General features: G+C 32.8%; 2 protein-coding genes and 1 long non-coding RNA gene across 4 annotated transcripts; 2 read left to right on the forward strand and 1 right to left on the reverse strand.

Annotated features, from left to right (window-relative positions):
- The first annotated feature begins 2,918 nt into the window (after positions 1-2,918).
- On the forward strand, positions 2,919-6,512 carry LOC111316700 (cyclic dof factor 1-like). Of its 2 annotated transcripts, XM_022918765.2 has the most exons (3): positions 2,996-3,394; positions 4,753-5,272; positions 5,342-6,512. In XM_022918765.2, exons 1-3 carry the CDS (start codon positions 3,170-3,172, stop codon positions 6,079-6,081), a joined length of 1,485 nt encoding a protein of 494 aa, XP_022774500.2. In that variant the 5' UTR covers positions 2,996-3,169; the 3' UTR covers positions 6,082-6,512. The 2 variants fall into 2 exon arrangements, with proteins under 2 accessions (XP_022774499.2, XP_022774500.2); XM_022918764.2 differs by having other exon boundaries at positions 2,919-3,394; positions 4,753-6,512.
- A 4,787-nt stretch (positions 6,513-11,299) lies between these two features.
- LOC149511850 (uncharacterized) lies at positions 11,300-12,395 on the forward strand. The gene is made up of 3 exons (XR_016333259.1): positions 11,300-11,677; positions 11,792-11,850; positions 11,921-12,395. It is a non-coding gene; the product is annotated as an uncharacterized LOC149511850 (long non-coding RNA).
- Positions 12,396-13,865: 1,470 nt separating this feature from the next.
- Positions 13,866-23,074, reverse strand: LOC149511851 (uncharacterized). The gene is made up of 2 exons (XM_089753435.1): positions 22,923-23,074; positions 13,866-14,225 (listed from the first exon to the last, which is right to left on the reverse strand). Exons 1-2 carry the CDS (start codon positions 23,072-23,074, stop codon positions 13,937-13,939), a joined length of 441 nt encoding a protein of 146 aa, XP_089609561.1. The 3' UTR covers positions 13,866-13,936.
- Positions 23,075-23,907: the final 833 nt, after the last annotated feature.

The following is a 23,907-nucleotide window of genomic DNA, read 5'->3' on the forward strand; positions in this document are numbered from 1 at the left end:
AAAATAAATAATCGAACTTAAAGTTAAATATGATAATTGAGCTTATTTTTTATTTGATAAATGAACTTAATCGAATAAATTCAAATAATTTAATTTTTATTTCGAATTAAATTTAAGTTTTAAATTTTAAATCAAATTTTAAATAATAAATTTTAAATTAAATTTAAATTTAACTTTTTTATTATATTGACTCAACCCGTTTCTATTACATCCATCGTGACATTAATGATATCAACGGTAAGCTAGGCACTTAGCGTTTGAATTGATGGTTCAATTATAGAAGACCCAAAACGTTATGGCTTTAGGAGTGTGGAGACTAACAAAAAAATATTTGAAAAATATAAGAATCAAAATGATAGACGGTTCAAAGTTTAGGATCATGGACGTTATTTAGTTTTAAAAATTTTGAAAGTTTAAATTGATTGGTTTGAAGCTAAACCCAAAGCGGTTAGAACTCACTCCTTAGATTTGGGCTTTAAGGCCATTATAGTTTGATAGACATTGGGAAACTAAAGCTTCATATTTTGGGCTAAAAGGTCATGAAAATGGGCTAGTGAGCACAAGAAATGGGCCAGTTGTTGAAATTGGTCTCAAATTACTAGTGATCCATGAGATCAACTTGGGCTATTAATAGCTCTTTCATTTTCAAATTAAAAAAAAAAGGTCTTACAGGATAAAAAAGGCTTATCCACTAGGAAATCCACCGAACAATTCGAATTATCCAACATTGGCTACCAAAATTTTGATGATATAGGCACTAGAGAAAAAAATTTTTTTTTTCTCATAATGAAGTATTAAAAATGTTTCTGTAAAATTTTTTTATATATTAAATTAAGAGACTATTACATATATGTATTTTTTATTTTTAGTGTATACTTAAGGGTATTAATTTAAAAATGGAGTTCAAAAAATCATTGTCAATGAATATGAATTTTTTAAAAAATTCAAATAAATTTAGCATTTTTAATAAAATAATTAATTATTAAAAAAAGACTTCAAATTAAAATATTGTGTCAACAATATTCTTTTTTTCAACATTTAGTAAGTGTTATAATTAGTCAAGAAACAAAAGGAAAAAATAATCAAGAAATGGTGTTATAAAATAAAATAATATAAAAATTCATATCAAATGATTATTTAAAAAACTTTTCCACGTGTCAACTAGGTGTCGGGCTAGCCTTTATTTACTTTTTTAATTGCCCTAATTTGCTTCACCAAATAAAAATATCACACGTGTAAAGGTAGAAAAAGATCTGCTGTAACTTTTTGTCGGGTCACACGTGTCAACTATGGAGCGCTCCTCCACCTAACAAGGAAAAATGCTCAGCCACCGGAAGAGAGATTCTTCATTTGCACTTTTTTTTTTTTACTTTTTTATTTTATATTTTGCAAAATAAATAAAACAAGGAAAATTATTTTCACAATTGGACACGTGTGAGCACATAGAGGGAGGGTCAATTACTTTTGGAGGTGAGGTCCACGAAAGAATATGGTGCTGCTGTGGCAAAAATATGTGGCCTCAGAATAGTTGGTGGGGCCCGTCTCACTGCTGCTTTGAAATCGGACGGTGACGTGGATTTCTATTTCTATGGGTTTAGTACTTTTCTAAGAATACTTCCTGTGGTTTTCTTCGCCGGACCATTTTTTAAAAACTCGGCAAAAAATCGGATAATGCTTGACAAAGGCTGGTTTTTATTATTATTTTTAAGACAAAATAATTTTTTTTTGTTATTTGGAGAGAAAAGATTGGAATTACTAATAAAGGAATTATTGACTTATGAATTTGTTTCAATTGATTTAAGTCTTGATTGATGAAATTTTGTTTATTACATTATTATATTATTTTGAATTAAACTTTTAAAAATTAAATGATGAAATAATATGATGGTATGATGAAATTTTTTTTATTTATTATTCAAATGAAATATTAGTGTCTAAGTTATGAATGATATATGTATTTTGTACTTGTTTTTTGGGATTAAAATTTTAAAAATTTTAAAATATTAAATTAAAAAATAATATAGAAATAAAAAAAAGGTAGGAAATAATAAATAATGAAACTTAAAATTGTGAAAATTTTTATTTATTTTAAAATGCTTAACAAATGGATATATGAAAAGTAAGATATTCTTTTAATTTTGTTAGGTTATGATGGTTGATTTTGGTCGCACCTCATCCACATTTAACATACCTAAGTCATCTATTAAGTTTGAAAATTTCAAATATGTATTAATAAACAAAATAAATTCACCTTCAAGATGGTATTTAAAACTTTATTTATCTCTCATGTAGGATATATCACAACCACTAACCTAATGAGCCATGGAAAAAGATAAGAAAGGACTAGAAAGTTGAGCTATGGGCCAACTTACAATGTCAACCACAAATAACAAAAAAAAAAAAGATTTTATAGTTGACAATATCAAAGGTTTGAATGTTTGATATAAAGCTTATAATGGGGTAAAGTACATGATTATTAATTAAGATTTTAATTTCATTAATAATACAATAGTAATATAATATTTAATTTAATTTAATTGAAATAAATTAAATTCTTGAACTTGAATTTGGTTGATCTATTAGTTTAAAGTTTTGGCGAGTAATTGAAAGAAAACTATTTTTTTAAAAGATAAAATATGATATTAATTTAAAAAAAGTGTTTAGAGGAAAAAACAGGGTAGAAGAAAAAAAAAATAAAAGAAAATAATTGCTGATTAGGATATTGCAAAAAGTGATCGGAAGAGGAAAATAAATCAAAAAGAGGAAAGAGAAAGATCTTTTAAGACCACAAAGGGAACTTGTGGCTGAAAATTTTTTCTTTAATCTGACGTGGCGCACCCACCTGCCTAAATCGATAAAAAAACGTAGACTCCAAGGGACTAACAACGATTACGCACCTTTTTTTTTTTTTTTTTCTTATGACGAAACGTTAAAACAAACAAAAACAAAACAAAAAATTAATACAACAACACAAGCAGCTCAAACGTGTCAGATCAGTTTCTCTCTCTCTTTTATCTCTTTCTTCTTTTTTTTTTTCTACAAAACTTTCTCTCTCTAGAAAGTTTCAGTTTTATCTTGTTTTGGCAGAAGATTTAGAGAAAAAATTTTATATTTGAGAAAAAAAAAGGAAAAAGAAAAGCACAAACAGGGAGAAAACAAAGGAAACAAAATGTCGGAACCAAAAGACCCGGCGATCAAATTATTTGGGAAAACGATTCCTTTGCCTGAGAAATCTCCAAAAGCAGCAGCAGCATCAACAACGTCAGCTAACTTTTGCGCTACTTGTGGTGATGATAGCAACAACAATGATAATATTGATCAAGATCAAGATCTTTGTTGTTCTACAAATTCTTCACCAGAGGAAAATAAAGGGGCAGAGAGGGAAGCTGAAAAGGTAAGGAAATATATATTTTTTTGGAATTTTGAAGAACACCCATTGTTGAGAATATGGAAATAAAAAATGGGTTTGTCTTTGGTTCTTGGTTTTTGCTATACAAATGGTTGGCTTTTGAAAGGTAATGATGTTTGATTATTGGGGGATTGGTTAAATTTTGGTTCTTAGTTTAAGTAAAGTTGAGGTTTTTGGAAGTTAAGATTGGTTTCCTAGAACTGTTTTCTTGGGCATAATTCAATTATTCACAATAAAATCTTGGTTATTTGCTTTTAGATTGGTTGGCTGTGTTCATAGATTGGCATAATTAAAGAAGTTAGTAGTAGCTTACAGCCTGACTGCTAAATTTTTGGCATTTAATAGGGTACTTTTCTTTTCCTCTATCGTTTTGGATACTGGTTTCGGGATCTTATTCACTGTTTCGCCACTTTTCATTTTTCTAGGAAAAATTTCTGGCTACCTTCGTTGAAATTTATAGTTTAGCTTGATAGCCCCCTACCTTTTTCTTTTTCAGTTGAATTAAGTCATATGACGATTTGCGGTTGTTACATCTAGTTGACTTTTATAGCTTGTGAGAAATGTTTTCTGGATTTCTTTTCTCTGAATTTTATGAGGAGTATATGCTATGGTTAGGATCTCAGCATTGAAAGTCTAAACAAATATCATAATCTGTCCCTTACCACTGCTTTCTTTTGTTTCCTGTACTTTTACGTTCCTTACCATACTGAATGAGTATTTTATGTTATGCTAGCTTTCTGATCTAGTGAAAGCTCAATCTTCTGGAATCAGACATTTACTCCTCATTCCTTAAGAAAGTAACTATCAGTTTTAACTGCTTCTTGGCCCTACTAAATTTCCTGTGTTTCCATAGTAATCATGCTGATTACCAAGAAATCATACATACAAACTTAAATGAAATTTCTAGTTTCTTTGCAGCCATTATGATCCTAATTTTTGTTGCAAGATATCTTTTCAGGATTCTTTTTCCCTTTATCTTGATTTTTTTGGCCACTTCCCTTTATCTTGGTTACATAACCATACATTAGGAATATTTGAATCCTGGCATTGACAAAGCTAGTAGAAGAGTTTTGAGCCTTGCTTAACATTCTATGAATTCTTAAGTTCTTAAGCAACTTCTATGGTGTAATTTCTATTATAGCTGTCAGAATGCTGTGGTTGCTATTGGTGTCAAACTGGTTCTCTACATAGCAAATACAAGAAATGAAAGAAAATGCAGTTACTTCTGATATGATTTGTACCTTCTAGTTGTCTAAAACTTATTTTTTGTTTTTAAGTACAGTAAACATTTTCTTCTACTCTTTTTAGTTCTCATGCTTATTTTTCCCCTACAAATTATTCAGGACACTGTGGGAGATAAAACAACAGACATTGAACAGGAAGTTGGAGATAGAAAGGAGGATGGATCTAAACAGGATGATGGTGCTCCTCCAGTTACTTCTGGAGAGTCTACAAATTTGGAGACAATCTCTGGAGCAAGTGACAACCCTAAAACACCTTCTGTTGAGAAGGAGATCACTAAAACTTCAAAAACAGAAGAGGAACAAAGTGAGACAAGTAATCCACAAGAAAGAACCTTGAAGAAACCTGACAAAATTCTTCCGTGCCCTCGCTGCAACAGCATGGATACCAAGTTTTGTTACTTCAACAATTACAATGTCAATCAACCCCGACACTTTTGCAAGAACTGCCAGAGATACTGGACAGCTGGTGGAACCATGAGGAATGTACCTGTGGGCGCTGGACGCCGCAAGAACAAGAGTTCAGCTTCTCACTACCGTCACGTAACTGCCTCCGAAGCCCTGCAGAATGCCCATACCAACATTCCTAATGGAGCCTACCATCCGGCACTAAAAGCTAATGGTACTGTTCTCACCTTTGGCTCAGACACACCCCTATGTGAATCAATGGCTTCTGTTTTGAACCTTGCAGATAAAACAATGCATAATACCACACAAAATGGGTTTCATAAGCCTGAGGAGTTAAAGATTCCTGTTTCTCGTAGAGGTGGAGAAAATGGGGTTGAGCAGTCAAATGGATCATCTGTCCCAATTTCAAAGGATGAGGCAGGTAAAGCTGGGTCACAAGATCAAATGCGGAATTATCAGGGTTTTCCACCTCAGATGCCATGCTTTCCTGGGGCTCCCTGGCCTTACCCGTGGAATTCAGCTCAATGGAGCTCTCCTGTCCCTCCATCTGCTTTCTGCCCTCCAGGCTTTCCTATGCCTTTCTATCCTGCGGCTGCTTACTGGGGTTGTACTGTACCAGGCACATGGAATTTCCCTTGGCTTCCTCAGCCTCCCTCTCCGAAGCAAACAGCCCCAAGTTCTTGTCCTAATTCCCCGACCTTGGGAAAACATTCAAGAGATGAGAACATGGGCAAATCTAGCAACTCTGGAGAAGAGGAACCGGTAAAGGAAAAAAATGTTGAGAGATGCCTTTGGATTCCGAAAACATTGAGGATCGATGATCCGGAAGAAGCAGCGAGGAGTTCTATATGGGCTACACTTGGCATTAAGAATGATAAATCTGATTCAATAGGTGGTGGAGGACTTTTCAAAGCATTTCAATCAAAGGGTGAAGAAAGGAATCAGGTTCCTGAAGCCTCTCCAGTCTTGCAGGCAAATCCTGCAGCATTGTCTAGGTCAATAAACTTCCATGAGAGCTCATAATTGTGTAAATTATGACTTTTAATTGGTTTATGGTGTTGTATACAGCCTGGTGGTATTGATTATTCTATGCAAATACAGTCCAACTTGTTAGCTGCTGGGTCATATTCATTCAGCATCACCTCTTTATAACCAACTGTCAAAGCAGGCCAACTGAGGAGAACAGAACAAGAGTTCCCGTCATATCCTTTGAAGTCAGAGCGTTTAGCTAAGTAGAAACTGATTATTCTTTTTTTTGGGTTCCTTTTTTATTTGCCAAAGACGGTATGAGCAGTTTTTCTTGTTTGTTTTGTTTTCGGTTAGATGGTTTGCGAGTTCTGTACATAAATATATATGAAATGGTGAGAGGTAGGACAAAGTAAGTTTCTGTACCATAATCCCAGTTGTATTTAAATAAAATTGGGAACTGAAGTTAATCTTCTTCTTCTCTTCAAGTCTTGGGTAATGTTTGCTCAATCTACCTTAAACTGCCATGATAAGCATCTTATGTACTTTCTTTTTTAAAGACGTAGATTCTCATGTATGAATGAAAGCAGATTCTCTGATTCTCATGAATTGTTATAGAATCCAGTGTCACTGCCATTATGCTATTTCTCTTTAGTTCGAAGCATGCATCAATTGCAAACGATTGGATCGAAGTTGTTAGTTATTGTTTGTGTGTTAAAATCCAGCAGTACAGGTAAACCGAATTGAATGAAGCCAAAGGAGCAGGTACAATAATCTGCTCAGCTTCACATAAATAAGTTTGGATGGGATTGGTTGAGGAAGTGTTCAAGCTAGAATAGAAATTGTGCGCAACTTGGGAAAACTGAAAAGTCCATGGGGGCCCTTTGGCAGATAGACTTGAATTCTTATCAGAAAAGGCCAAGCACCTTTCCCTTTCCATAACCATAGAATCCAAACAACTAGCACCAAAAGGGATAAAGTTGATCACAAAGTTTTCCTTTCTTTTCTTATCTGTTGTTGCTTTCTTTTCTCTTTTTTCTTTTTGTTTTCCTCTAATCAGTAATATAATACCCAGTTCTAATCACAGCCAAAAGAAAAATCAGATCAAATACTATATTGCCCTTTAAAAGAAAAAGACAGGCTTGAACAACCTTAGAAACAAGTCCTTAAGCCTTGATTTTAAGTCAACAAAATCGAATAACTATGTTTTAATAGATAAGGCCAGCAAAAAAACATGGCTACTACATGAGCCATGAGCTGCTTATGGGACCCAAAGCATGTGATGCTATTAATACTCTTGGCTGTTCTCTTGTTTACCCCTTCCTTCTTTCTGTCTCTTTGCTTCATTTCTATCAAGTATATTGGTAGTTTTTTTCCCTCCTTGTTTTGATATTTCATTTTGGGTCATATATATGTTGCTGATGAACTTGAATCTGATAAATTATAAGGAAACTTCGTTCAGGTAATGCAATTGTTGAGTTCTAGCCACTTTCTGCATCTGCCAATAGATATTTGGGTTTTGGTTCTGATATCTGCTATACATGATTCGGACCTCACATTTTCACATGGAATCATCATCAATCACACTTGACCAAATCAACTGGTTCATTCCTCCTGGGTTTAAATTCATCTAATTATAACTTGTGGAAAAGGGCCACTATCTCGAATCACCATTTTCATTAGTGTCTAATGTCCTGGTTTAGAGTTTGAAAACGCGTGCCATGTTTCATGATTCTTGCTAAATCATTATCAAACACCATGCATGGAAAATTTGGACTAAACTAAATAAATGAAAAAAAAAATAGAGCTAGGGGCATGATTCACAGCCACAAGCATCTTCTTAGATATGATTCTAGCCACATATAAACAAACCATATATACATAAATGTACTATCTTTTAAACATGCGCTTTTAAGCATAAACTAGGATGGGGGGCAACCAATCGTTCAACCTTCTTGCTGTCTGGCATGATAATGAGAGCCCCAAGGCTCCAACTGCCGAGAAACCAATGGTGGGAGGGCTGACAAATGAGCTCTTTTGAACAGTTTAGCTTGTTGATTCACTTTTTTGGTCTGGTGAGAACAGGGTTAGCTGAGTTGGTGTGCCTGTCTCTGCTTTGAACCATGTTTGAGTGCCGATGACCTTGTAACCAAGATGTGGAGGCCTTGGTCACTAAAATAGGTAAGAACCATCACCCTCCCAAAAATATTTTTGATACCATTATTGTATAATACTTGGCCCACTTAATATAATACTCGACCCCACTTTTCTAATTTAATTCATTATTTCGTCTTCTTTATCAAATTAGTCCACGTCATTCTTAAATAAAATCAAAGTCGATTTTATTTAACTATTTCCTTTCTATCATTTGTGATTCTAATATGCTAAAATATGGCATGCCAATTTATTTTATTATGCTTTAATTTAATCGAAGCTCTAATTAATTAGTTATATTTAAGATTAATAAATTTGAGTGTCTTTACAAAGTACAGCTAATTAATCATTGGGATTTGAGATTCTGAAGTCAACTCTAAGCTTATAATATTATTCTCTGGCTGGTACTTTCCATGTCAAGAAGATCAGTTCCCTAAATTATCCAAACTATAAGAAGTTCTCGATGACTACCCTTTAGCTAAAGTTTCATCCACATTAATTTAATTTCTTCCTTAGAAACAATTATGATTTAAGAACTCGGTTACTTAAAATTATCATATGCTTTAACGTTATTTATATTGATATCAGTTGAAATTTTGTGATTATAGTTAAGTCACATTAAAATTTTTTAAACTTTCGTGAAATTGAATTCATGAAAAAAATCTAAAAAATTAAACTTTCACAACAACTTTTTTAATTGCATAATTGAATCATAAAATAAGATGAAATAATAATAATTTTTTGTTCCAATTAATCTTTTTTCCTTCTCACCTTGTTTTTATTCAAAGAGAACTTTTAAATTTATCTTATTATTATTATTATTATTATTTTCTAATGGAAATGAACAAAGAATATGTTATTGGTTCCATGTAATGTTGATAGTTGTATTTATCTAACCAAAAACAATAATTAAATAAAGAATCCATTTAGTTAAAGTGGAGATTGAAAGCTTTACTTTACCTGAAAAGCAAAACTTCCACAAAGCCAACTTGTCTGCCTACCCATTATTCAGTCGAATGAAACCTAACTTATATATATATATATATATATATATATATATATATATCACTTACATTTTTCAAATTTCATTTTAAAACATATTTTAACACTCAAATTAATAAAATATTTTTTTAAAAAAAGCAAGTGAAGGAAACGAAAAATAGAGTAGTAGAGAATAAAGTGATTTGCAAACAAGGTCACATCCTTACCATTATATATATATATATATATATATGTACTTCATAGATAATTACTTGGCTTTTTATACAAATAGAGTGTATGCTTTAAGCCAAATGTAAAAATTACTGATGTGGCTGCCAAAGTATATCATAGATAAAAAAAATTAAGTAAAAATAAGCTAACCTAAATTGAACTTCCACTTCTTCAAACTCATGTCTTCGTAAAGCACAACTTAGAGTCTAATTAACTTGAGAATAATTTAAAAAACTTGTCCTCGAAATGAAGATGAAATTTGTATCTTGATCACAAAACCTTATAAAAATATGTAAAATATTACCCTTAACTTTTCCTTGGCCTTAATGGCACATGTGATACTTCTATTTCACTTCACATTAGGGGTGAGAAAAAATGTTGAAAAATTTAAAAATTAATTTGAAATCGTAGTGTTCGATTCAGATATATATATATATATTTATTAAATTCGGATCAAATTTAGATATTAAGTATATATATTAGATTCAGATTGGATTTCGGATCGAAAGATGAAAAAAAAATCAAACCATTGAATTATATATATTTTAGTTTTGATATATTTTTTAAATTTTTATAAAATAAAATAAATAATTTTATTTCAAAATCTACTTAAATATATTAAAAATTTATATTAAAATAATATAAAAAATTAAAAACCAATAAATCAAACTTAATTGATAAAATTTAATTCGATTTAATATAGATCGAATGAAAGTTCGATTCGAATTCGGATTAAATTTTTAATTTTTATAATATTATATAATATTCAAAAAAATCAAATCGAATCGAATCCGATTCGAACCAAATTATTATCACCCCTCCTTCACATGGTAGACGTTCATGTATGGAGTTTTCACATGTGTCAACACATGCATTATATATAATTATATATCAAAATTTTAGTTAAATTAATTTATGTGATTATTTTTATTAAAAAATAACATTCCATTTGAAATTTAAATCAACATTTATAATTTATTTTTTATTTTTAAATTATGATTTTTTTTTTTGTAAAAAATTAATTAAATAGCCAAAATATATATGTAAATCACGCATAAAATTGTGTAATTGGTTAATAGAGGGAAATGACTAGCAAAGGGTTAATGGTTTTCATGATTAAAGCTTGCCATGATTAAAGCTTGAAAGGGTGCATGCCTGTATCATCTATTTTGTTTTGTTTTGTTTTTCTTTTTACATCATTATTATTTAGCAAAGAATCCAACATGTTTCTATATACCAAATTAAACTTTGATTGAGATAGGAAAATCATTTCAATATTTGTGGTCCAATGGTAATCCAATTGCCCAAAGTCCACTTCCAGCAAACTCTATTCTCAGCAACATATATATATATATATATATATATAAGTCATCTAAAATTTAATAACTTCAATCTAGGCTACAATTATTGCTAAAAAAAAGGTTAATATTATGAATACTTCTTAAATTATATCGAAATATTTAAAATAATATTTAAAATTTAAAAATTTTAATATAATATTTATTAAGTATTCAACTTAAAATAAATTGATTATAAGTAGAGGGATCCAATCTAAATATAAAATTATAAAAAATTAAATATTTATTAAATACGAAGTAACATCATTTTAATGAGTCTCATCATGTGTAAATGGATATAGAAAAAGTCTATCGCTCGATAAATTTAAAAAAGACGATAAAAAAAACTTTTAATTTTAATATCATATTAAGTATTAAACTTAAAATTAATTAACAATAATAAAAATTTATAATTTAAATATCATATTAATTATCAGATTTATAATTTATATATTATAATTTTTAAAATTTAGATATCACATTTAATATTATAATATAATTTAAAAATTATTCATAATATTAATTTTTTTTAATAACAAAAACATGATACAAAACAGAAACCTCATTTTCTTGCAGAAAAAACAAAGGCAGTTTCAATTTTTCCAAAGTCCAAAGCCAAAGCCTTCGAAAATAAAACGGAATCAGAACAAAGTGGCCCTTCAAGAAACAATGGCAGTTTCCACTTTATTATTACGCACTCACTCAATGCATACTGAGATAAAAATATGCCATTAAAGCCCTTTCATTGGGGATCTGAAGAAGCTGAAAAACCTGAAAGCTGAAGTTTAGCGGTTTCCTTATTTCCTATAAACTCTCAACAAAAGCCTGTTAAACTATCTTTTCTTTCGTTCAGGACTACCCATTTCCTAGGATTGCTTAAGAAATAATGGGTCGTTCTTGGTTTCTCAAACTACTTCTTTCAATGCTTTTGATTCTCTCCTTCTCCCGAGGTATTACCTTGTTTGTTTGGCCTTTTGTAGGAATCTGTTTTTATTTGATTTTTTTTTCTTTTTGTTTGTTTTTTAGTCTTATATACTTTCTTTTTTGTTGTTGTCATTTCTTAGGATTCGGCAGGAAATTGATGGAGACTGTTGAGTTTGAAGAAGCCACTGCTCAATTGGAGGTCGGTTTTTCTAGTCTTTATTTACAATTTTTAGGAGCTAAAATTGGTGTTTTTAATTCTTGGCTAGCAGGGATTTGCAGATACATCAAGGGAGATGATTGAAATAATGGATTATAATGATCCAGGACCAAATGTAAACCCCAAAACTGGTTACATATTTAGCCCTCCTCCACGAGGCTAGTTGACACTTGAGAGTAATCTGAAGTTTGAACAGAGCAGAGTTACTGTTTTTCTTACCTTAATTATGTCTGAATGAAGCAGAAGCAAAGATGGTTTGAGAAGTTAAGATTTCACTATGTTGATTTGTTTTTTTTTTTTCTTTTCTTATAAAAACTATGGATTTTCCCTTTCATGTTAATGTGCTATATGTAAGAAATGGTTATGCTTTCTGTGTATGAGCAATAGGCATGAAAATGACAACTTGTTCTTTTATTAGAGTTATAACTCTTGTCATGAAAAGAAGTTTCTTTTTATGTATATGTATGTTGAATTCTTGATTGTAAGGGAATGTAAGTTACACGAATGGAATAACCCTTGAACTGTAATTGCAATTTTCAGTTCTGGTTTGTTTGAATTATATACTGTAAATTGGCATTAAAAAAACGAGTTTAAATATGAGATTATGGCAATACTTTGCCGAAGAAGGATTGCTTTGAAATGTAATGCTACCTGATAACTTTGGCTCAGAAAAGATATATGGTGTAAATGACAAAATATCACAATTTCCAAAACCCCAATGTTCTTTTTTTGGCCCCTTAGACAATATAAAATGGTTTGACTTTTATGGCAAAGTGGCCTGTCACACGGCACGCGTTCAGAAGAATGTTGGGAAAATAGCTTCTTAGAGGGGGCAAATTCAATCATTTTATTCATCTTGAGTCCGTCATTAGTTGTTATACAGAGTAAATATTTGCATAGATGAACAATGTAAATAGATAGGTGATTCGGGAGTGCTGCCCTTTCGAGTCTGGGGTTGACAAAACTATAGTGATGTCCCATAGTTTGAAGCATCTGAGTTCTGTCTTAGAAAGAATTTCACAGAGAGAAGTTTCTATAAGGAAGAAGAAATCTTTTAATTTTTTTTTTTTTTTGTACTTGAAGTTGCGGAAATTTGAATACTGATAACTAAAACTAAAAGTCAAATACTCTACTAATAGTCCACACGACTATGAGTGAAATCCCTTTAATTTGATTTATGTTGTATCTTTGTACGAAGGATAATTGCTATGATGGTTATCAACTTTTTTTTGATACATATGAAGGTTTACCAAACCTTATCAGTCAAGAGGATTCTCACACACTTGCTGTTTGTATATGGCATTTACCATGTAAACAAGGAGGGGACAGATGGGGAAGGATCGGTTTCGTTTCAGACAGAACTGAAATGCTCTGATCTGTTTCTGCTTTCTATAAAACAAACTTGAAGTAGTCTTTGAAGCAAAACTGCAATCCAAGTCGAAAAATCAACTGATATTGCATTAGAAACACTCTAGTACTGTCGTCTGAGTTTTGGATTTGCGAACTGTAATATCTGTAGAAGGAAATATTCTTGTAGATTTTGTGCAAAGGCAGAAGAAATAACTATATTTTGGCAGATGACAGTCTGGTTAACTTGCTTCAATAAATGATGGGGACATGTGAAAAATAGTGCAAGACAAAGCAAGAACACATGGTAATTTTCATATAAATTATCTGCTGGACTGCCTGTAGAGTTCAACATAAAAATATATATATTAGATGATATATAATATGGTAATTAGATCATTATCATAATCCTATCCCTGTATCCATTATAGATTTATCTGATACTTATCAACATAAATAATATCATTATGCATCCATTGCATTCATCGTGTCTTTTCAGCTGCCAAATATGTTTAGGCAATTCTGGCTATCCAAGGAACTTCAGCTAAAAATTTATATGATATGTCTTCCTCAACAAACTGAAGAATGACAACTAAACCTGTTTTAAACATTGAAAATATATTTTACCTTGAAAATAGACTCATTTTTCATTCAAATGAAAAAAAAAAAGGGTTATGATTGAAACTCAAAATCCCAAATTAAACCAGTTGAATTTAGTTACCTATTGTTTGGGAAACTCTAAAGCCACTCTACAAACAAAAAACAGCTTGCCCATGACATGAAGAATGGCAACAAAAGATATGAAACCAATACTCATGACACGCACAACATTTGGAGAGATCTTGAGGCCTGGAGCATCATCTGTGTAAAACTGAAGCAAGGTACCGGCTGCCCCTCCTGAGGCTACATCACTTGTCGTTCTCCTCCTACGCATGCTTGCAGCAGCTGCTGCACTTCCTCTAGGGGGAGCTGTTTGTAACAAACACAACACCAAAGTTAAAGAATTTCCACTTCAGTACTTAGAGAAAACATAGAGATAACAGCTTTGCTAAATCAAATATAGGTTCAGTTCCTTTTTCAAAAAATTTTCCGTCGGATACAAGTGCTAAAGGGACCAAGCCACTTAGTTTAGAAATTCTGCACTAACCATTTTAAAAGGGTAAATAAATAAAGAGAAATGATCAAATAAAAAAAGATTGGAAATTTCTCCACATGTATCAAAAACTCTGCCAATTAACAGAAGCTCTATGGTTGCATTTGTAAGGAGACATATTTCTTATGCTAGCTATATATTCAGGCTATTCATAGGAAAGCATCTAAAGCTTTCTCTCTGGAAACATATTATGGACTGGTCACTTTTTCCAGTTAATCAAATGTCATTTTATTTTAAGGAGTGTTTGATTCATAAAATCTTAAATTTTGGGAAGAAAAGTGATCTCAAGAAAGTGTAAATTCTTAACAAGGGATGATTATTCTTGACATAAAAATGTTAGATTCCTGTGTTTAGTTCAGAAAATCTCAAATTACATAATAAAATCTTTTTACTATAATATCCTACATTACATATGATCAACATTTCAACTGCTTATTATGTTATTAAAATTAAACCTATGACAACCATTAAAAAATTAAAATAAAGAAGTTTTTCATTTTTATAATATTAAAAATAAATTGATTCATTTTTACGAAAACTATGTTTTTTAAAATTAAAACGTGGTCTTTAATTGAAAAAAAATTATTGTACACAGAGTATATGTTTTAAAGTGGAAACATAGTCTTTAATTTAAAAAAAAAAAATAAAGATTCAAAGACCACAAGACTACATTTTTTAAAGTGAAAATATGGTTTTTAATTGAAAGCACAAATAAACATACAAAAACTATATTTCTTAAAGTAGAAACGTGATCTTTAATTGAAAAAAAAATTAAACATACAAGGATTATATTTTTTAAAGTAGAAACATAATCTTTAATTGAAAAGAAAATTAAACATACAAGGACTACGTTTCTTAAACTGGAAACTTGGTCTTCAATTGAAAAAAAAATGGACATACAAAGACTACATTTTTTAAACTGGAAACGTGATCTATAATTTTTAAAAGATTAAACATACAAAAACTATGCTTTTTATTGTAGAAACGTATTATAAACTTCAATTTCGACTCCCACTCATCAGAACAGAACACCACTCAACATTATAGACTCCATTTCCTTAAACCCAAAAGCCAAAACCCTACCTCCTCAACTCGTTGCCAGGTAATAAGGGCTGTGTTCGTTGTCACAATCATTGCCACCTATATTGCCACAGTTGGGCAGGTGGATTTTGAATTATTTCAATTTCGAAAGCCTGTTACATACAAAAATATATTTATATAAACTTAAATCACAATTACCAAATAATCAAATAATTAATTCAAAATTTGTATTACCAAAAAACAAGATTGGTCATAAGTTTCAGCCACGGATTTATTTCCTACATTATTGGTAAATGATTGACCCATTGTTTTAGTTGCTAAAGCTGCCACTTGTGCCTCCGATTTAACAATTCATTCATTTTGTTGAGCTACTATGAATAAATATTTAGAAGTTTTTGATGTGAACGGTTTAGGCTTTGTTTTGAAACAATTTGTTGGACAAACAAAGCTCCCAACGCCCTTAACACAATCAAGTCTGTTTTTAGAACTGAAAGCTAAAGTCAACACATCTACGCCATCATCAGTTTCAAGTTCACTAGATGTGTATCTTGTAATGCCGTCCTAAAACACAAAATGCATACATAAAAAATACAAAATATTAACATGCAAAAATTGGTGAAAGTAGCAAACGAGATATAAATTCGATATGAACTTACAATTTTCTTTTCTGTTTCTTCAGTTGCTTTATTAGTAGAATCTCCAACTTTTGTAGCATGTGCCTTTTTTCAAACATCTCATCTTGATATTTCATTGCTTGATCCAATGTTTACTTAAATCATATCAAAATATAATTTTGCAACTTGAAAGTAATTGAATTTCATATTTCTTAAATCATCTGTATAATACACAATAAAAAATACTTACAAGTTCATACTTCACATTTGCATACCCTTTTCTTGATTATTAATGGTGATACTTTTTTTGGGTCTTTATTTTCTATTGGGATTTTTTTATTTTCTGCTACCAATAAATTCAAGAACACATGAAACAAACATTTTTTAATACCACATGAAACAAATAACCCAGCTTCAATAATTGAAAATTAAAAAAAAATTGCTATGCATTCATTAAATTCATTTGATGGTCAAGCTGAAACAAATTCATCTACTCTGTATCACTAATGACATCTGAATACGAGATTAGGGGATGAGCCAACAATTTAAAATTATCAGTATTAGGTAATATATATTTTTGAGTCAATATGCTTTTAGAGTTTCTAAATTTCAATACAGCAGATTGCAATCAACTTTCCTATACTGAGCTGGGATGTCAAAGCGTTCCTATGAAAAATAAATTAAAACATTTGAACAAGGCAATGTAAATGCATTCCATAAGCAATACATATCAATGATCAATAATTTCAATTTGACTTATATAACTTATTACAATCGATTCCCATATATAGTTATTTTTATTTACTAAAACGTTCCTTCAACTGTTGTAATTAATGGATATCTCTTAGACGAGACATTCAATATGGCTAGCTAACTTTGATGTACCACTTAAACAAGCTTGCCATCAACATTGAACTCAGTGTGTTCTTCCCAATTGCTTGAAGCAACTTAGATTATCTCCTATGTTTTTTTGTATTTTTGAAGATGATGTGTCAATCAAATATTTTTCTTCATGTTCGGTTGACGTAAATATGTATTTTTTAAGATCCATTATATCATCTAATTTATACAAATAAAACATGGAATGATAAGTTTATCTCCCCAATGGAGAACTCCCATTTTACTACTAGTAGACTTACTCCTACTTTCTCACCGTACTCTCACTCTCCACTGACTTATCATCGAAGTTAGGCCAGAGTTTCTCTCACTAATCCCTTGTCTTTCTGGTCATTGATTAAGCATGATGATGGACGGTAGAATCAAACTTGTACCCCAACATTTTATTCAAGCTACATATGACCATTTAGCATTGTTCAAAGAATACTTGCGTTCTGAATCTGAACTACCTAGTTGAGTTACGTTTTTTCTGAGACAGGCTTAGAAGTTCATAACTAGGAAACAGAAAAGAGTTCGTTCCTTATGGAAAATTGCAAATTTTCAAATTTTAAAACAATCACAGAGCAAACTGATTAAGCAAAAGGTGCCTCCAGTTCCAGATAAATAAAACAAGCATGGGATTCAGAACCAACAAACAACAGATGTTTCAAATCCCCAACATACCCAACAACACAAGCAACTCGAAAACTCAAAAACAAAGAGACAATCACCCCAGCCAGAAACAAAATTCAATTATTCTCTTTCCAACATAGAAAAAGACAAAGATAAAAACCTTAAAAGGAGAACAACAAAGTAGTCAACAGAAAAGTAAGATCACAGTCATTCAGTGTCAGATTTGGTAGAAAAATAATAGAACTTTCAACAAATACAAAAAAAACCCAGATAGAAAAAAAGGTTTTAAAGTCAATCAAATTTCAGTAAAAATCAAGAAAAGCAGGGATTATAGTGTGGATAAGCAAAGAACAGCTAAAAAAGCAAACAGAGAGAAGAGAACTGAATAACGCAATTTGAAAAGTAAATCAGTAAGAAAGTAAAAGGGTACATTCGATATTCAACGGCGATATTGTTGCTTTGAAGGCTTTGGATTTGTGAGAAAAAAAAAACTAGAGCTTTATGACTGGCGGAATAGGTTATGTTTGGTGAAAAAAATATATGATGGCGTTTCTGTCATTTGAGTATAACCCCTTTTTTTCCCAATAAATTGATTATAAAACAAATCTAAATATTGCATATAAAACTTTTCATTTTTTTACATTTAAGTTTTGATAAAGTTTTAACATTAAAAATGAATTCTTTAGGTGAAAAATAAGAATGAGTTAGGACATGGACACTGTAAAATAAAAATTACATTCAATTTCAAAGTACCAGGTAAATTTCATCAATGGTCCCAAATCCTTTAATTCACTTCTACTTTTATCTTCAACCTTTAAAATTGTTTTATTTTGGTCCTTTCCAAAAATAATTTTGATGATATCGATATAATTACCACGTCACGTGTACATTCCCTTAACATTGTCATGTGGATATTTTTTCAATTATTAAGGAAAAATGTGATAAAATGACAAAAAATGAAACCCTTTTAAAAGGATAAAGACTTAAATATGACAATTCAAAAATTAAGAACCAAAATGAAGTAAAAACAAAAGGTTAGGATCATGAATGGAATTTATCCAAAAGTACATATATGTAATGAGAGTAAAATGACATTTCCCTTCTTTCCTTTATGGAGAGTCAATATGATTTCCTAGTTTACTATCAATTAATGTGAAAATGCTTCATATAATAACTCAATCCATATGAAATTTCATACTACTATTTTGGTTTTGGTTTTGGTTTTGATTGTGTATTTTAATTAAAAAAACTTGAGTATTAATTGTTGTATTAACAAAACAAGGATATCAACCTTGTGATGTAGGATAATTTATGAAGTATAGTAGTAACTAATTTTAGTACAATACTTAACCTGTATTATAATTGTTCTCACTCTTAATTCTTATCATTTTCTGCTAACTTCTTACATTAAGCCAAGCTTTCATGACTTTGAAAGTTCACCTCAAAGGCTTTCGATAAAGAGATTGTCCAAACAAGCATATGAGAACAACTTTAAGTTCTCTTGGAACAAAATTTAACATTGCATTAAGATATGCATTAAAATAATATCCTATTTAAGTGTCTCTAAAAGGATATACATATACATATAAATGTTGATGTAATTTTTTATCTGATGATGGAAGAGTATGTTAGAAACTTGATTGAAGAGCATGTCAGTTGTCAAACCTATCATTAAAAAAAAAGTTAAAAGGTTTTGAAGATAATATTTCAAGATGCATTTTAACGCTCAAGTTAGTCAAGTGTACGAGATGAAAAAAAAGTAGTGAGAGAAGCAAGAAAGATGTGGTGTACAGACTGCTATATGCTTGATCTAATTCTCTTATATATATATATATTTTATGGATGATTGATGTGGTTGGTTGGATAAGTAGCTATCTGTCTTGAAATCATTTGTGACCACCGATAATATAGTAACCAAAATGTTAATGAGGTGACCATGAAGTTATAACATATATATTTACAATATGTTAGGACAAAATCTCACAGAATCTAACTTAAAGGAGCTTTCATGGCTAAACAACTTTAAATAGATGCCTAGGGAAAGTTCATAAATTGAGAAGAATCAAAGATTTGATAGCATCTGAAGTAGGTACCCAAACTTTTTTTTTTTGTTATAGTGTTTTGAGCACCAGCTAGAGAACAGGATATGTGTCACGGACTAAGCTTTCTCTTAACAAGCGATAGCTCGTGCGGCACTTGAATGGACGCTCCTACCCAAGTCAGCCCTCAATAGTTCGATATTTGAACAAATAACCATAAGTCACAGTTAGTCCCTCGCATACGCAATAAAACACATTTAGATCGAGATCAATCTCAAGCATACACAAGAAGGCACATTCACATCGACAAAAGAAAAACACATTGAGGTAACAATTGGGACATTCAAATAAGAGGTGAATTTTATTAAAATTGAGGATATTACATCGGGACTTCCCACCATCGCCAGGACCAGGGGGTAGCCCTTGGCGGATGGCCTAGGCCCGTATCGCGACCGATAAGGTAGCCCAACAAGACGTTGCCTGCTCACCCCCCTAAAGAGCCTTAGAGATTTTAGAGCTATGCTACCACTAACCATTATAATATTTGAAATGGGGACACTTTTCCTAGCACAAGAGGTCTACTCGGTCATGGCCTTATACATGGGTGGCTCATGACAACCTAGGCCCCTGGTCATGGCCCTATACAAGGTTGGCTCATGACATCCTCCCCCACATATTCTATCGATGTCCTCGTCGACTTGCTGGCTTGAAATTCTTCAATCTTTCTTTTGAATCTCCGAAGGTCGTGTTCCTTTTCCCAGCTAGTTTCTTCTAGTTCTAATCCCTCTCACTTCACTAAGTATTCACGAACTAGTCTTCGAGATACTTTGATTTCTCTGTCGGTTAAGATCTTTTCGACTCGACGCTCAGAGGGTGGCTTCATGGTGATGACGACTTTGGTTGGCTCCTTTCGGCTAGCATCTTTAAGATCTACATGGAAAGGTTTCAAGTTACTCACATGAAATATTGGGTGTACCTTCATCCACTTTGATAGGTCGATTTTGTAAAAAGTATTCTCCACCTTGAAAAGGATATTCATTGGACCCTCATATTTACGCACTAATCTATGATCTCTCTTTCTCAAGAACCTGGTTTGTTCAGGGACTAGTCGAACAAGAAACAAATCACCAACTTGGAATTGTTGCGCCCTGCGACCTTTGTCTGCCCATTTTTTCTTTCGTTTCGATGCTTTCTCCAAGTAGGCTTGTGTAATCTCAATGTTTTATTTTCACTCCTTGCTGAGGTTGAAGGCTCTCGGATTCTTCCCTTCATATTACTCCAAGGAAGTATGGGGTAACCTTGATAATTGTCCGATGACCACCTCAAATGGGCTCTTGTTAGTGGAAGAGCTTTTGTTGAAACTAAAGCAAAGTTGAGCAACGTCCAATAACGAAGGCCAATTTTTTTGATTGGCTTGAACAAAGTGCCTTAAGTATTCCTCTAGTAATCCATTGAACCGTTTCGTTTGACCATTGGTTTGAGGGTGGTAGCTTGAGGAGATGTTAAGTTGGGACCCCAATATCTTGAAAAGTTTTCTTCAGAAGGACCTCGTGAATCTCGGATCTCTATCGCTTACAATATTTTGAGGGAGGCCCCAATATTTGATCACATGTTTAAACAATAGTCGAGCTGTGTTTTTCGTAGTACAATACTTGTGAGTGGGAATGAATGTGACGTACTTAGAGAAACGATCAATCATCACCAAAATAGCTTCAAGATTACCAACCTTGGGTAGGCTCGAAATAAAATCGAGAGAGATGCTTTCCCACGGTCTAATGGGCATCGGTAGTGGTTCAAGCATGCCTGCAGGTTTTTTCTTTTCAACTTTATCTTATTGGTAAATGAGACAAGTCTTTGTATAATCTATCACGTCTTGTCGCATGTGAGGCCAATAGTATCCCTGTTTCAATAAAGCCAAAGTGTATTGCCAGCCTGGATGTTCGGCCCATAGTGTGTCATGACATTCCCTCATCAGCATCTGTCTCAGACCTCCTGCTCTTGGCACAAACAATCGGGGCCCCTTGGTCCACAAGATCCCATTTTCTCATCAGAAGTACTTGGACTTCCCTTCTTCAACTAGTTTCAGGATGGCACTGGCCTGCGAGTCCTTCCCTAAATGATCTTCACTTAACTTGTGAATATTTATCGTGACTCTGCTAGCCGCCATAGGGGTAATTCTTTTAAGGGCTACTAACTCTATTCGTCTACTCAATGCATCGACCATTTGATTGGTCTTTCCAGTTGTGTGCTCAAAACAAAAGTTGAACTCCACTAAAAATTCTTACCATCTAGCTTGTTTCACTGTGAGCCTTGGTTGGGTGAGGAAATGGCTAACGGTCGTATTTTTTATCTTTACGACAAAGTGTGAACCCAACAAATAATGTCGCTAAGCCCTCAAACAGTGAACTACCGCTAAGAGCTTTTTTTCTTAGGCCATATATTTCCTCTTAGCTTCACTTAGCTTCCTACTTTCAAATGCTATTGGGTGATGTTATTGTAAAAGCACTCATCTAATAGCGAAATTAGATGCATCTGTCTTAACTTCAAAAAGCTTTTCAATATTAGAGAGAGCTAAGATAGGATCCTTCATAATAGCATCCTTCAATCCCCAAAGGCCTCTTGACACTCACTTGTCCAACATCATTTATGCTTCTTTTTCAATAGCTCCGTGAGGGTCGTGGTCTTACGAGAGTACCCTTCTACAAATCTTCTATAATAGTTAGCTAGTCTAAAAAATGAGCGAAGTTCACTAACATTCTTTGGTGTTATCCACTCTTTGATGGCCTTAACTTTTTCCATGTCTACTAGAATGTGGCCACGTTTGACAATGTGACCGAGAAAATGGATTTGGGTTTGAGCAAATGCATATTTCTCCCTTTTCACATATAACTGGTGGTCTTGTAGTCTTTGAAGTACTTGGCACAAGTGTTCTTGATATTTTTCCAGAGCGGAGCTATATACCACTATGTCGTCTAAATAGTGACTACAAATTTGTCTAGGTAGTCATGGAACCCCTGATTCATTAATGTACAAAATGTGGCAGGAGCATTGGTCAGTCCAAAGGGCATAACAAGAAATTCAAATGCACCATACCGTGTTACACAAGTGGTCTTTGGCTCATCTCCCTCAGCAATTCTGACCTGATGGTAGCCATTTCTCAAGTCCAATTTGGAAAAATACTTAGCCCAGCTTAGTTGATCAAACAAATCTGCTATAAGAGGGATGGGATATTTGTTTCTCACAGTGACTTTGTTCAGGGCTCTGTAGTCAACACATAATCTCAAACTTCCATCATGTTTTTTCTGAAAAAGCATTGGCGCTTCGAAATGAGCCTTTGATGGTCTAATGAACCTGACCTGTAGAAGTTCATCTAACTGTTTCCTTAGTTCGACTAACTCTGATGGGGCCATACGGTAAGGGGCTCTAGCAGGGGGTTTAACTCCTAAGAGGAGCTCAATTTCATGGTCCACAGCTCGTCGATGAGGTAGAACCTTAGGCAACATCCCTGGCATCACCTCTTAGAATTCTTCCAACACCTTTTTCACGCCATCGAGTATTGGTTCCACTCCTAACCCTTCTTTGTAAATCGATATGACCACGAAAGAGGGTTCCCATCTCTTTACCCTTTTCTTGAACTATAAAGCTGAGATCATTTTCTTTCAATTCTTTGGCAAGATAGTGGCCGGCACCACACATGGGTGTTTTCTTAAGAATAACAAGCAGCTACTGACAGGGATAGGGATTACTTGAGCCAACATCATGAAGTCTAATCTGAGGATGACATCAAAGTCATCTATGAGAGAAACTGTAAAGTTTACCTTCCCTTTCCATGGCTTCAATTTGGTCGTCACACTCTTGAAGCTTTCACTGATCATAAAAGCTAACGAATTGACCCCCTTCATTCATCCACAGTCCTTGCTAACCTGGATACCACACATTTTTGCTTTTTCTGGTGTGATGAAGGTATTGGTTGCACCTGTGTCTACCATGGCCCTAGTGGCCTTCTCATTGATCATTAAGTTCACATATATCAGGCCTCTACCCTGCTTTTTCTTTATTATGTTCAGTTGGGTATAGAGGGCATTGAGAAACCTTATTGAACCTATCATGGCTGGCTTCTCTTCAATTTCTTTAATGCTCTCTGGCACTTTTGTGGACTCTTGAGACGAGGCTCTTAAGGCATTAAGGGCTCCTTTGTGTGGGCATTCGGCCACTCAATGTGGCCCCTTGCATAGGAAGTAAGCCAATAGTTGCCTAGGCTTGAAAGTTGCCACGCTGTTTGTCTTAGGTTGGATGTTATCTCGACCAAAAGACCTCCTGTCTGATGCCTCACTGA

Source organism: Durio zibethinus, chromosome 24 (assembly GCF_047325235.1).
Source record: "Durio zibethinus cultivar Kanyao isolate XHJ-2024 chromosome 24, ASM4732523v1, whole genome shotgun sequence".
In the NCBI taxonomy this organism is placed as follows: domain Eukaryota; kingdom Viridiplantae; phylum Streptophyta; class Magnoliopsida; order Malvales; family Malvaceae; genus Durio; species Durio zibethinus.

Excerpts from the sequence above, each read along its gene's own strand:
- LOC111316700 (XM_022918764.2), top strand. The coding sequence starts at position 3,170 with ATGTCGGAACCAAAAGACCCGGCGATCAAATTATTTGGGAAAACGATT. Across the intron at positions 3,395-4,752 it reads CAGAGAGGGAAGCTGAAAAG|GACACTGTGGGAGATAAAAC; the intron begins GTAAGGAAATAT and ends CAAATTATTCAG.
- LOC149511851 (XM_089753435.1), bottom strand. The coding sequence starts at position 23,074 with ATGTTGCCTAAGGTTCTACCTCATCGACGAGCTGTGGACCATGAAATT. Across the intron at positions 14,226-22,922 it reads GATGAACTTCTACAGGTCAG|TGGAAATTCTTTAACTTTGG; the intron begins GTTCATTAGACC and ends TAAGTACTGAAG.